The sequence below is a fragment of the Lutjanus erythropterus genome, chromosome 21 (assembly GCF_056507025.1).
Source record: "Lutjanus erythropterus isolate fLutEry1 chromosome 21, fLutEry1.hap2, whole genome shotgun sequence".
Taxonomy (NCBI): Eukaryota; Metazoa; Chordata; class Actinopteri; order Lutjaniformes; family Lutjanidae; genus Lutjanus; species Lutjanus erythropterus.
In genome coordinates, this window is record NC_139337.1 from 19,522,603 (window position 1) to 19,536,419 (window position 13,817).

Here is a 13,817-nt window from a genome sequence, read left to right on the forward strand (position 1 = left end):
TTTTTTTTTATAATGTGGCAGATGAACAAGAATATCACAATTCAGATAGATGTATGTTGCTGTTCCAAAAACTTATACATCATGGAGATGATCAAATGTTAAATTTACAGTTACTACAACAAACATGAAGGCTATTATGAAATGTCAAATCACTGTAAAAATACTACGGAAAAAATAAATAATAGAATTTATATTTAAGTTTACATGTCTCTTGTAGAATTTGATTTTCTGTTTGTATTGTTAATGTATTTTATTTTTTGTTGTTGTTGTTTTTACTATGTTCAATGTTTCAATATGATCGACTATAATGTACATTTCTTTGTAAAATGTAATGTTAAAGAAATGCAATCAATAATAAAAACGTATATGTTATCACGATTAACCAGTAGGGGGAAGCAACGCAAAGCCCCGTCTGTAGGCGCCTGCCGGTAAATTACTTGTAGAAGAAGAAACTCTCTGTAGAAAAGTTCTGATTCCCTGAGCAGGACTTTTCAGGCAGAAACTCGGTAGCAGAGCAAGGCTTTGACCTCTAGCAACAAGCTCTATCTGCCCGGAAGTTACGTTCATGTCAATATTTTATCATACCGAAGCGTATATTACAGTTTTAAGACATACTGTGGGTTTGGGTAACTAGCAACCGCGAGCAATGCTGATTCCTGAGAGGCTAAATTGAGGGCTAAACGTGACCACGCCTCCATTGTGCGCGGGTTTATTACAAAGTGTAAACAGCGCTGTTGTATGGGTAATGCTAACTTTGTTTATGAAATGGGCGAACTGGCTGATTCACCATGTTTCACCCGATTGTACACTAATTCTTACCTTGATTTTTAGAGAGCAGATTCAGATAAATGTGTTCCGGGGGCTTAGAAAACAAGAGCGAAAACATAGCGAAAACAAAAATGATAGCTAGCTAACTATTAGCTTGCGTCTCGCAGTCGGAACAGTTGTTTAGCTAATTAGCTAAACGTTAGCGTTACCGTTAAAATACAGAAATCGCGACAAAACACAAATGGAGACGGGGTACCGTAACTTGGTAAGTTAATGTATGAATAATGATGGTTTGTTTATCCTATGCGTAAGAACAAGGACTGGCGCATTAAATATTATGCTACAGGAATTTTAGCTTGTTGTTCCTAATAAACCAACAACTGAGTGTTGAATCCTAGTGCTGTCGTTCTCTTGTTAGCCGCTCCCCCAGCCCACTCCCCCATTTAACCAAACAACATAGACACAACTAAAACTAACTTTAACTGTCTGCTCACAGAGGAGACCAAAGAGGAAACTCTGCTATGCTACAAACACAGAAAGGTACGTTTGAAAATGTTTTTAAAACAGTTTCATTTTCTTAAATATTGATAGGATTTTTAATTTTCTTTGTGTTCATATGTTCTGTGTGTGAAACTTTTTCTACAGCCACAAACTAGAGAGCTTGGGATTTCTGATGAATTAAATAGTATTCTTTCAAAAAAGTGTTTTGTCAATTTTATGCCTAGATGATGTTCTTGCATTCAGTAAATTTTCAGTGTGTAATCCCACTAACCATCACCATTTGCCACCAGTTGTTAACTTTGTTTTTTGCACCAAATAATGGCAACTAGTGTGAAAAAAATTGGATCGATAAGCAGTAATAGCGTCAGTCATTAAAATTCTAGCTATATGCATACATATTTGTCACAAATGTATTAAATATATGTGTTATTTTATGTCTTAGTCTCTCTCCATCATTGGCTTTTTGAGGGTTTTAAATATTCAACATTAAATTGAATGGTTTTAAATGTTGAAATGCTGGTCCTTCTGTTATCATATTAACCTGACATTTGTATTTTCAGTCTGTCTAAACAGTGGGCTGGAACACTGACACTGGGTGATGTTGATAAGATGTTTGATGACTTGGGTGAGTTGAGTGATGTAATTTTTCTGTTATTTCTTTTGCTTTTACATTTTGCAGCTTGTTTTGCAATTTATTATGTAATATATTGGTGATTATTTTCATTATGTATTTAATTCACTGACAATTTTCAAGATGATTTACTAATCTATAAAAGGTCAGAAATTGTGAAATGCTCATCACGATTTCTCACAGCCCAGAGTGACGTCTTGAGATTGTTTCTTTTTTCCAAAACCCAAAGACTCTTCATTTAGTGTCATCAATGAGAAAAAGGAGCAAATTCTTATATTTAAGAGACTGGAACCAGCGAATGTTTGACATATTTGCTTGAAAAATGAGTAAAACAAATAACTGATCATCAGAATACTTGGTAACTAATTATCTTTTGATTGACTAATCGCTGCAGCTCTAAATCTATACTTAAATGTTCTTTTCAGATCCATCCTCACATTGTGAAGATGATCTGCTTCCCCCAACTCCTCTGCTCCAGATCTCTGATAGTGAGACTAACGAGATTGAGAAAACGGTTTCTCCAGTCCCACAGGAGGAACACCAAAAGGAAAAACCTCCAAGATGCCAAATGGTAATGTACACTCAGTCACTACGGTTGTAGTTTGATATTACAAACAGGTAGTTAAAAAGTGTCTTGCTCCTGTGTTGGATGATAAATACAAAATATCTTAAATATCGGAGAGGCAGTTTGATGCCTCTTTGAATGTAGCAGAAAAGTGTCTGATGGTTGATTTAACATTCAGAATGTCTTAATTGTGGTTTTTGTCATTGATAAGCACCTTTTTCTTTCTTGCATTTGACAAGACTTATTTTGTAACTATTTAGGGTCCTGAAGTGCATCCTGCATCAAGGTCACCCAGTCCTAAACTAGACATTGGTAGGTCAAACCTGTATTCTACTGAGTACTGAGTATTCTACTTTGTGTTACTTTCTTAATTTAAGGATGTTTATTTTCCTTGTTTTAGATTTGGACATCCCATTTAAAGCCCACGCACCAGCGAAAACATCTAGCCCCATTGAAAGGAATATAGTTGTGGAAGGCGTGGAAGAGCTGGACAATGAAAAAGACCAAGTTGCGTCCCCAATTCTGTTTCCCTATGAAGATGAAGAAAAAGAAGAGGCAAAGATGGAACCTCCACCGACCATGAAACCCCAGTGCAATGGACACATCACAGAGCAGTAAGGAGTTTCTAAAGCCTCTCATGTAGGAAATAAGTTGTGATATAAATTCTTTAAATTATGATTTTCTCTCTGTTGGGGGTGGTATGGAGCCAGTATTTTTTAACTTGTTAATCTACAGTGTGCTTCCTTCAATATTTGTAATTTCTTCCAGAAATGATGACTCTGAGTTGGAGTCTCCTCCAAGCAAGATTGCTTTAAGCAACCCCAAGATGTCCGATCACATGAACAAGGTGGAGGCATCATGGTAAGGGCTGTTTGATTTCCAATGTAATGATTAGTTTGCTGCAAGCACCACTCATGAGTATGAGATGGATTAATACACAACCTGTATTTGTTTTGTAATTGTGTTCATTACTTGGATGTTTGCTTTTTTAGATTTTGTACTTATGTAAACATGCTATATATTTTCTCCATTTATTTTTTATTTTGTGCAGCAAAGAGAGTCACCCAGTCAAAGAAAAAGCACCCAAGAAATCTCAAACAGCTGATTTGGAGGGCAAAAGAAAGGTGCCAAGGTGAGAAGTGATGCCTCTCTAATGTATAGTTACAGTGAGTTTTTCCTCTCACTTTAGATCTAGTAACCAAACAATACTGGATCTTTGAAAGCTAATGTCAGTCCCACAACCCTGCAAATTAATAATGGTTACAAAGATATGTATTAGGAGAGAATATTTTATAGTGATACAATAAACTCATTTCTAAGTATAATAGTATTGATACTAACAATATACAGTAAGAATATAAGAAAAACATTATTAAAGGTAGGGTCTTTATTTATCCACATGGGGAAATTACAGTCTCATAGTAGCAGAGATATGTAAGGAATTGAAAAATAATCATAAGTAACAGCAAGGCAATACAATAAGAAAGAATAAAAATAATAACAATATTAATTAAATTGTGAAACAGGGGACCATCAGTATGCATCAGGTAACTATGAAATAAAGTGTAAAATGTGTAACAGTGCAAACGGTGACCACTTATAGATGTAAAATGTATAAAGAATAATTATAACAGATATAATCTCAAAATACAGAAGGATCCATATCACAGGCAGTTTTCCACCTGTATAATTAGTTTGACAGAAAAGTTGATGATAAAAGTCCAATACAGAAAAACTCACATTGTTTAATTTAGCAATACAGTATATTGGGCATTTTAAAAACATTTTATCGAAGACCTTCATTTAGTTCTGTTTTATCTTTTTGTTCATTCCCAGGCAAGACAACACAGACCCACTCGTGTCAGCAAAGAGACAGCAGCCTAAAGTCGCAGCTCCTAAGAAGAACTCAGAGAGTGTTCAGAGGCAGCCAGTGGTGGAGGTGTCCACCCGAGCGGGACAAGACATGACGACTTTTCTCCAGAAGCTTAGAGACGCAAGCCAGCCCAAACCTGCATGGTGAGTTAAGATAAGGGTATTACCTCAATGATTTGTACCTAAGGTGTCTTCCTGTTGAAAAATGAAAACAACCAAAATGCCTGTACAAAGTAATGGCTCTTGTACTTAAACATAAAACAATTAATAATACATTCAATATTTGTTCTTTAGTTCTACAAAGCCACTGTCTCCAGTCAGAGTACCCACTCCTCCTGATCCAGAAGATGAATTCCTGATTCTGGAGGATGATGCAACTTTTTGTTTTTCCATCCCAAGTAAAACTGTCACAAGTAAGAAACATAGACAGACCAAAACTTCGAGCTCAGACAAAGACAGCTCAACAGACAAGGGGGCGAAAGACAGCCCACTAAAGACGGCAGAAAAACAGCAGGAATCTGAACATACAAACAGCAAACTGGGAATTCAACCTGTCGATCAGAAAATAAAGAAGATGAAAGGAAAAGGGAGTAAGAAGAAAGTGACTGAGCCTGAAAATGACATGCATGAATTGTGCAGTCCTTTGGATCCTCCTGCAAATGACTTAATGGAACAAGAGAAGCTGAACAAAAAGAAACAACGACTCAAGAAGGTCCCATCTAAAGAAAGTGACAAGGAAGAGGAGCATCCTAAAGGCACAGCCAGCAGGGAAACAGATGACGAACAACCCATTCGGAAAATAGAAAAGAAAGCTCCGAAGTCCTCTGATGTGACAAGATCAAAGTCTTTGAAAGATGGAAATGAAAATGCCACAACAAGCAAGACTAAGTCGCTAAAGGGGGGCAGAAAAGTGATACAGGGATCCAGTGCAGTAAAGGAGACTGTAAAAGGACAAAGTCAGAGCAACAGGGAGCGTGCAGATGCTGAAGACCTCGGTTCTCAACCAGGTAACCTCCTAAACCTCCTTAAAATTACTTCCTATGTTATCATTGAATCATTTCTGGTAGTTATTATAAGGAGTTAATAATTGTAAATGTTTCTTAATGTATGCACTGCCCTTGGAGCCCCCAGGTTTTGACTGGTAATATCATCTCCTGTGAAACAAATTTTGGTTTTAAAGCTGAAAAACTAAAGAATGTCCATTGAATGAATGAGGTTATTTTCAGAGTTTTGGGTTGGTTAGTGAAGCAAATCTACCCTTTACTTGCATATTCTACCACCATTTGGTTGGTGGCTGGTACTAATTTTATTCCCTGACAATAACAAAAATGTATGTGTCATGTTGCCATGGGAACCTGCATCCATGCAGTTGGTATGCTTGGTCATGATTTGCTGGCAAGTCACTGCTGGTATTGCAGCAAATAGAACACATTAGAAAATTGAATGGTCTATCGGTATTCATCACATAAAACATTAAATAAAAAATGAAAACTATACGTGATTTCCACATATACTTCATTATAGGATGATAAAATTCACTTCTTGAGTATCATGTTTAAATATATCAAGATTCAAGCTCATTCAAGGTTGTTTCATTAGAAATAAATGTCAGGCATTGAGTGGTAGAACAAATATTTTAATTTATGAATTTACATGATTAACAATTTTCTGCCAGCATTTTGCAGCAACAGTGCTGCTTTTAGCTGTAATTTTTCTCCTTTTGTAATATTCTTCATAGCTCTAAATTATAACAACCTGTTCCTCTTGACTGAAGTAGGTGGCATGTGATTGGTCCAAGAAGCTAATGAAAACCTGCCCCATGTCTAACTTGTTTTGTAGTACAACCCCCTTTGGTCCACACCAAACAACAACAATAAAAACACATTACAAACAAGTAATTTTACATAGGAACATGTGGACACAAGAAACTTGTAATTAAAAATTGTCAAAATAAATGATAATGAAAATTCATAGCATCTCATTATGCAGCATTATATATTTTTATTTTATTTTCCTTCAGACAAAGACATCATGAATTCTGAGGCACAAGCAGATGGAAAGGATAAACAAAACAAACTACCGGTTGTGTCTGAAGAGAGTTCACCTGAGGACAGTCTGATTCTTGGGAAAAGGAGAAGGAAGCAGACTGGAGAGTGGTGGTTGAGCTGCCCTCAGAGCACAGAGGAAACAAAGGTTACGGACAACCAGCGAACACTGAAGAAGGCAAAGCAGAGCAAGAAAGCGCCCACCACAGCAGGACCGTCACCTGTGAAAACTAAGAAAGACAGAGTTTTAAACAAAAGAAGCCAAGCACATCCTGCACCGTCATCCAGTAAGAACACAAATAAAGCTAAAGAAAAGAAAACCGAACAGAACAAAAAGAGGAATACAAAAGGAGAAGAAATGGCAGACAAGATGAAAGTATCAGAACCAGTATTCTGTGAGACTGAGGCAGAGCAGCAACAGGGGGTCCTGGACCAGGATCCTGTAGGGTCAAGCCCCTTGGTCCTCGCACACAGAGACCACAGCCAGAACTCAGGTAAGGTCAACAGTGGAGGAAGCACTGACTGCCTAATAGTACAAATTAAAAAAAAACACCCGGAAGCAGCTTAAGTACCTGTTGTGCTGGAAATGCTAATACGTTAATACTGTTAATACTGAAAAAAGACCAAAAAGAAAGTAAAGTCATATAATTTTCTGAACTTACTAAACTGATCTAGCTGTTCTTATTTTCCTTTACCTACCTAGTCATTACTTATGATTATTTATCATTCATTTATCATATTTTGTTAAAGCACCAATAATCATCCCTAAAATATTGTCAGAAATATTTTATTTTGTTCATATCACACAGCACTACTGTTGGGTACATTAAACTACACCAATGCATCTTATTCTATGAGATCATCATAGGTTTGTTATAATTTAGGGTACTTGTACTTAAAGCCACTGCAAGAACCTTAATATTTTGTTGATTTCATCAACATATAACCAATAAACTTTGTAACTTACTACAGTGTGATGTTTTACAGGAGATCAGGTATTTCAAAGAGTATACCATCACATCTCTAATGACAAAATGTCCACCACACCAGCACCCATCTCTCCCAGAGGACCTCGGGAGCAGCTCAGGGCAGCAGAACCAGAGAAACGGAGGAGGAAACGTCCCGGTAGCTGGTGGACTGTTGATGGCAGGTCAGAGGACATGGAGATTGTCTCCTCACAGCCTCAGCAGCAGGAGCCCAAACCTCGTAAGGAAAGAAAAAAACAGCCTAAACAGAGCAGATCTCCTGGACTTGGAACTCCCAAAAATGGCAACATGGCAGTCTCACTGAAACCACACGGGGGAGCTCCTGTACCTCCTCTGAAAGTGGAGCTACAGTTTGCTCCAAAGACTGTCAAACGCTCTCTGGCCACATTTAAAGACATTTTCAATTCAGTCATAGAGAGCCCGACTGTGGTCAGCAGCAGAGGAGCAAATCAGAAAAACAAATATGAAGTCACTGAACACCCTGCTGTGGAAGTCACAGTTACTGACTGTTCACCCGTCGACAAGTCTGATGGAAATATTCTCAGTATGGATGCTGGCGATGACAACAGCCCCTCTGACCATGTGGCCCCACAGGACAGCAAGAATCAGTCAGAGAACATGTAAGGAGAAGTCTAAACTCTCAACCTTTCACTCTGTATAAGTTATTAAAAAATAATTTTCATTTTCATGTTTTGGCAGGTTAAAGCCTCTCACGAGTGGGCCAGCCTCCATGATTGAGCTGGAACAGTATGATGAGGATGACGACTTGAGTATGTTTTTAAACATAAAACACACTGAAAATATATTTACCAAGTCTGTGTGGATGGGCAAAAGTTCCTTAATAAATTTTAAACATAAAGGGACTCTAAAATCAAAAATGCATGTTTATCCTCTTACCTTTAGGGATATTTATCCATCTAAATCATTTTGGAGATTTCGGCCAGAGAGATGTCTGTCTTCTCTCAGATATAATGGAACTAGATGACACCTGGAATCATGACCTGTGATTGCATTTCAATAGTACGATTTATTGCGATTATTGTTGGCTTTTTTTAAACACTAGATCATGTGAAAATGTTGAATCATGCACTTTTAAAGACTGTATATCATGACTAATATTTCCAAAATCAATCTATGTCACATGTCAGTTTGTCTTTCATGGATAGTGAGATGCTAATTTCCACTGGGAAATTCTGGGTATATGTTACCAGCGACTAAGTGGACTGTTCAATTAATTATAATACATAAAAAATCAGTTCTGCAACACAAAAAAAGAATAGGATACTTTACTGGATCTGTTCTTCCTCCCATCCATAGAATCTACCAGAACTACTTTATTTTTGCTAGGAAAAAAAATAGTTCCTACATTAATCACTACATGATTTCTGAAAAGGGACATTGCCGCTGAGTTTTCCCAAATGTATTTTTTGGTGTTTTGAACACCACAAGGCAACTGCCATCTTGTTCCAGTATATTTTCTGCAATTCACACTAAAACGATCTAGATGGAGAAATACTGCTACAGGAAAGGGGGGAACTGTCCCTTTAATATAATTCAAGTGGTCTGAGAGTGAACTTAGATATCTGCTTGTCCTTTTGGCACTGGTCAGTAAGATAGTTGATTGTTTAGTCTTGGTCCAAAAGGGTCTGTAATTTGGGGAGTCCAATTTCAGGCTTGATCACTGGCTTTTCATCTCACTTTCAAAAAGCATTAGACCAAAATATCTACCACAGTACAAGAGCACAAACAATAATCATTTAAATGATTGTTTAAGTTAAATGAAAAGGCAGCATAATCAACAAAGTTTAAAGATTTTTATGTCCTGTAAGGATTTTTTATGGTGTTGTTTTTGACAGTTTGCATGTATGCACTGGGCTACATACTTGGCTAAAAATATCAGTGTTGCCTATGCATGTATACTCTATGTATATGTAATGAACAAAGAAGACATTTTGTTGCTAGAAGCTCAAATATAATCATTGCAGGTACAGTAGAGAGAAATGCGGTGTGAGTTCAGTCTAAAATAGATGCCACATTTTGTTTTGTTCTGAAATGTGGCCAGCTACACTGCAATATTTACGCTGCGCCCTTTCACCTTCTGCAAGGAATTAAAAATGTAGCAGCAGGCCTTTGACACCTGGATATGTAGCCCATGTCACTAGACTAAACAGCACCCTCTAGTGGTGAAACCAGTGATTTTACTCTCATCACCAAGCCATCCTTTTTTTTGTAAATGATTTACTTCTACTTTTATTTTTACAGTTCTGCCGTCATCCAGATCTCCTGCTGTTCTGTCTGCATCAGATCTGTGTGGTCCACCTCTCAAACCGCTGATCTTACAGCCCAAGGACAAGGCCAACATGACAGAGTGGTTCAGGAGTCTCTGGTCAACCACTGACGACAGTAAGAAAATATAATGTCAGATTTAAAAAAACACAATTTTAAATCAGTTCTACATTTATTCTGAGATGCTAGATAAGTGATCCTCCTCTGCATTTAAACACTAATTTGATTTTTGTAGCTCATTTGGCTAAATGATTGTCCTGTTTGATCATTAATCCATTGAACATGCAGTCAGTCTAGTTCAGTCATGTAAAAGTACTGTTCATGTTAAACCGCTGCGAGTTTGGATCCCACTGCAGTCCTCTAATAGGAGGTATTGTCCTTAAAAGGGAGAACATCCGACTTCTAGTGTTTAAAAGATGTTCAGTATGTTTGCCTTGTTTCATCTGCATACTTATACAGTTAAGCAGGTTTAAAATAACTCTAAGAAAAAGTTTCAGATCTGTTTGTGCTTTTATTTACATGTATATTGGTGTTATTTATGTTCCCTTTTCATTCTGTATTAAGTCTTTCAATGACTATCTGTGAGTGATAATAATCATGCCCATAGTTTTGGTAATTAAAAATAAAATTAAACTTGAAAATCTTAACAAGCCAGACAGTAAGGCAAGGGCAATGATAACTAAATTAATATATGTGCTGATAGGCAAAGTAATCTCAATCACACTGATGTCCCAATATATCAAAAAATACTACTAATTTTCAGATAATTAATAGTTTCATAACTCAATTCAAGAGTTTAATTAGCTTTTGTGTTTTATCTGTGGTGGGGAGAACATATTTTTCAGTCAAACTGTATTATCATGAAATTATTCTTATGAATGAGTATGAAACATGAATAATTATTGGCCAGAATTTCATCAAGTAATTCCTGCTGTTTAATGTCACCGCAGATGGTCCTGAGATCACTCCGGACCAGTTTGATTGGTACTTCTATAAAGGAAGAGCGATGGGCATCCTGCTGGACCTGAACTGTGGCTCCTTCTGTAATGGAAAAATCCTGCTGGGCTCCTATATGAAGAAGCCGCTGTGGGTGGATCACAGTGCCACAACAGTCAGTACACTTCTCACTGTCTCTTCTCGTGTGAAATACAGTCATTTATTATACATTTCTTTAATTGTTGTTGTGTTTTGTTTTTTTTTTTTGTTTTTTTTTACAGGTTTTTAACTTGTTAACAAGTTCTGTGAGAGTAACCATCGACTGCAGTGAGTCACGCTGGAACGCAGGACAATCCTTTATGGTGCCAAGTGGTGAGAATAAATCTTTACATACAGTATATTAAAACAGAATTAAAATGTTTAATTGTATTTCGGCAAATTGCTGATAACAGATTTTGAAATGATGAGTTAATCCAAAACTTTTAGGTGGAATTTTACACATTTTAGATGTGTGTCTGAAAATGGTGCATCTTGTTTGTAATTTACTGATGTTACTGTTCTGTTCACACAGGACATGCTTACAGCCTCCAAAACCTCACTGCACAGCCTGCAGCTCTGTACTTCACCAGGATATTAGCAGAGAGCTCAGATTAAAGTTGTCGGCATGAATGACAGCTGAATGACAGATGTGCAACATTATTTCTGTATTTAAAATGGACTTTGGATTTTTTTTATTGAAACGAAGTGTAAATAGGAAACGTTTAGCCCTAAGTTTTTAATGATCTCCTTTCATCTTTAGCTATGCTTAGAATGATAAAATTCTGGAAAATGGAGGTAAAAAAAAGACTTGTAAATAAAATTTTGTGCTTTTTGTTACCTGAGTTGTGTTTGGGCATTTTTCAGATTTTGCATGTATTGTTTCCAGCCTCTAAGGGGCAGTGTAAAGCTGTAGTCCAACACTCATGTTAAAGAGATTTGGTTTTAGTCAGTATGCAAACAAGGTCTTTACCTGGAGTTAATGAGGCTGTCTGCAGGTCCCTAAAAGCCCTTTTATGGGTTTTAAAAATCTGTTGGGTTATAAGGTGAACCCTTACTGTCATCTGATATGGTTTAGTGCAATTTCAGTGACTTCTGTTGAAAATATATATGAAGCTCACTGAACCTTCTGCAGGATTAAGCTCATAATTGAAACTTTGGGTCCGGAAAACAGAAAGCTGCTTTAAAAAATCACCAGCAAATACCTGCCATCAACCTGTATTGTTCTGTTCTGTGCACACTGGGAACACTGCGCTAAGAGTGTTCTGGTACTCCGGTTTTCCTTAGTCCTCCAGTGTGGATGTTAAATAGGTCTTAAATTGCATTCATAATGCTCTTTAAAAGTCTTAAATTTGATTTGTTGAAACCTACAGAAACCCTGCTAATATTTAGATTTTAAAAATTGCAAACAAATTTGGTAACTGCTGATTTGAACAGAATGTTCTTTACAGTTCAAACAGGATTTGCATTTTCACACACATTTTTAACAACAAAATATATAGAGATGGAGAAAATTAAAGTCCTGTAAGTAATTAAGTATTATCAGTAAAATATGTTAAAAGTCTCATAAGTAAAAATCAGGGTTTTTTTCTTTGGACAAAAGCTCTTTTGAGAGTACAAGTTGCAGATCACTGGTATAGTTGATTGAGGTAAAGTACTTTATACTCTGTTGTATAGATAAATCTATTACAACCCATCATATTTCATGTTATAGATGAAAAAAATGCCCTTAAAACACAATTATCTGCAAAGAAACTCCAGCTAGTAGTTTTAGTACATTACTGTCTGATCTTGTTTCTGCTCTGTTCTTTGTTACCAAAAAAATATCTATCAGTGTCACACACTCACAGTCTCAAGTAGTATATCAAGGCCTTTGACTCAAACTCCAGGCTAGGGAGTACTAATGATGCTTACTTATTGGACTTCAACACTGAGGGTTGCAGATCCACAGTGAAGGACCATCATCAGACAAAACTGCCCTTGAAAAGTCATGACAAAATCTTCACAACGTGTACGGCATTTTCAGAGCCGCTGTTATCGATCTCTATCACACTCTGCTCCTTTTGAAATGAATACCGTACTCAAGAACACAACTTGAAGATATTTTGCAGAACTACACAGAAGTCATCTATCACTGCCTCTGTTAAAGGGGAACTTCACTGATCTTATACATCAAAGTCTGTTTACAGGTGTTGGGGAGTGCTATGTGGAAAAAAAAAAGTTGCATAAAGCCTTTTGTGGCTCCAGAGAGAGAACCGCAAAATCTGTTGGTTGGGGGTGAAGGCTACATGTTTGAAAAGGGGGAAAAAATGGGTTGTGGATCAGTGGCGTTCTCTGTGTGGTACGGGTGAAAAACAAAATAGTTCCAATTACTTTTCTAGCATGTGGGACGGCCTATAAAGCCCTGTTTCTTGACTCAGCTGTACTTAGTTTTTCCACTGCAGATAGTGACGCTATACCAGCAGCTGGGAAACAGCATGCATGGATGGTTTGGTCTTAAGAAGCTGCAGCCCTAATTCATTGACCATCTGTAACCTACACTTTGCATTTACTGCCAGACTGACAACTTTTTCTGTCCACTGTTTCCTCTGCTCAGCTGCCTTTACTGTCACTTACAGCTGCTCCCTCTCTCTCCCTCCCTACATTCATAATAGGGCGCTACGCTACTCTTATAACCGCAGATATGAAGGGATGGTGTTCTTCATATGTCTGCTGTTTGTCAATACACCACAGTGGGATTTTGTGGGCTGCCATTTTTAGTGATAAAAAAAACTGCACAGTAAATGAACCTGTGTTTAAAGTTGTGCCTGTATTTCCAAGTCAAAACAAAGATGGAAGCCTCTAGACTACCTGGACAGGAAACGGGTTAAAAATCTTTTCTATCGTGCTGTGGCAGGAATATTTTTGATTTACACAGTTAAAAGAGGTTTTGTGTCTTTCAGCAGTAAGACTTTTTAAACAACCTCCTGTGGTTTTCAAAAAACGGCAGTTAATTACCTTTTAGAGAAACCTTACATCTGTTACCTGAATGTGTGCTAATACATGAGAGAAACACATAAACACCACTAGTAAACATGTGTTGGTCAAGGTACAGTAAGTCCCTGGTGGCAGCATTCAAACTAATATTAAAAATCCTGTTAATTATGGTAAATGAGTGTTCATCAGTAATATTTTAAGACAAATACCTTGGC

The 13,817-nt window shown here is 37.1% G+C and overlaps 1 protein-coding gene across 1 annotated transcript; it reads left to right on the top strand.

Annotated features, from left to right (window-relative positions):
- The first annotated feature begins 486 nt into the window (after positions 1-486).
- On the top strand, positions 487-11,348 carry LOC146307577 (uncharacterized). The gene is made up of 17 exons (XM_084747612.1): positions 487-1,033; positions 1,265-1,308; positions 1,830-1,894; positions 2,326-2,471; positions 2,726-2,777; positions 2,866-3,079; positions 3,234-3,326; positions 3,517-3,597; positions 4,302-4,481; positions 4,632-5,344; positions 6,358-6,876; positions 7,370-7,988; positions 8,068-8,138; positions 9,631-9,771; positions 10,605-10,765; positions 10,872-10,962; positions 11,162-11,348. The coding sequence occupies exons 1-17, from the start codon at positions 1,010-1,012 to the stop codon at positions 11,242-11,244; spliced, it is 3,297 nt and encodes a 1,098-aa protein (XP_084603738.1). The 5' UTR covers positions 487-1,009; the 3' UTR covers positions 11,245-11,348.
- Positions 11,349-13,817: the final 2,469 nt, after the last annotated feature.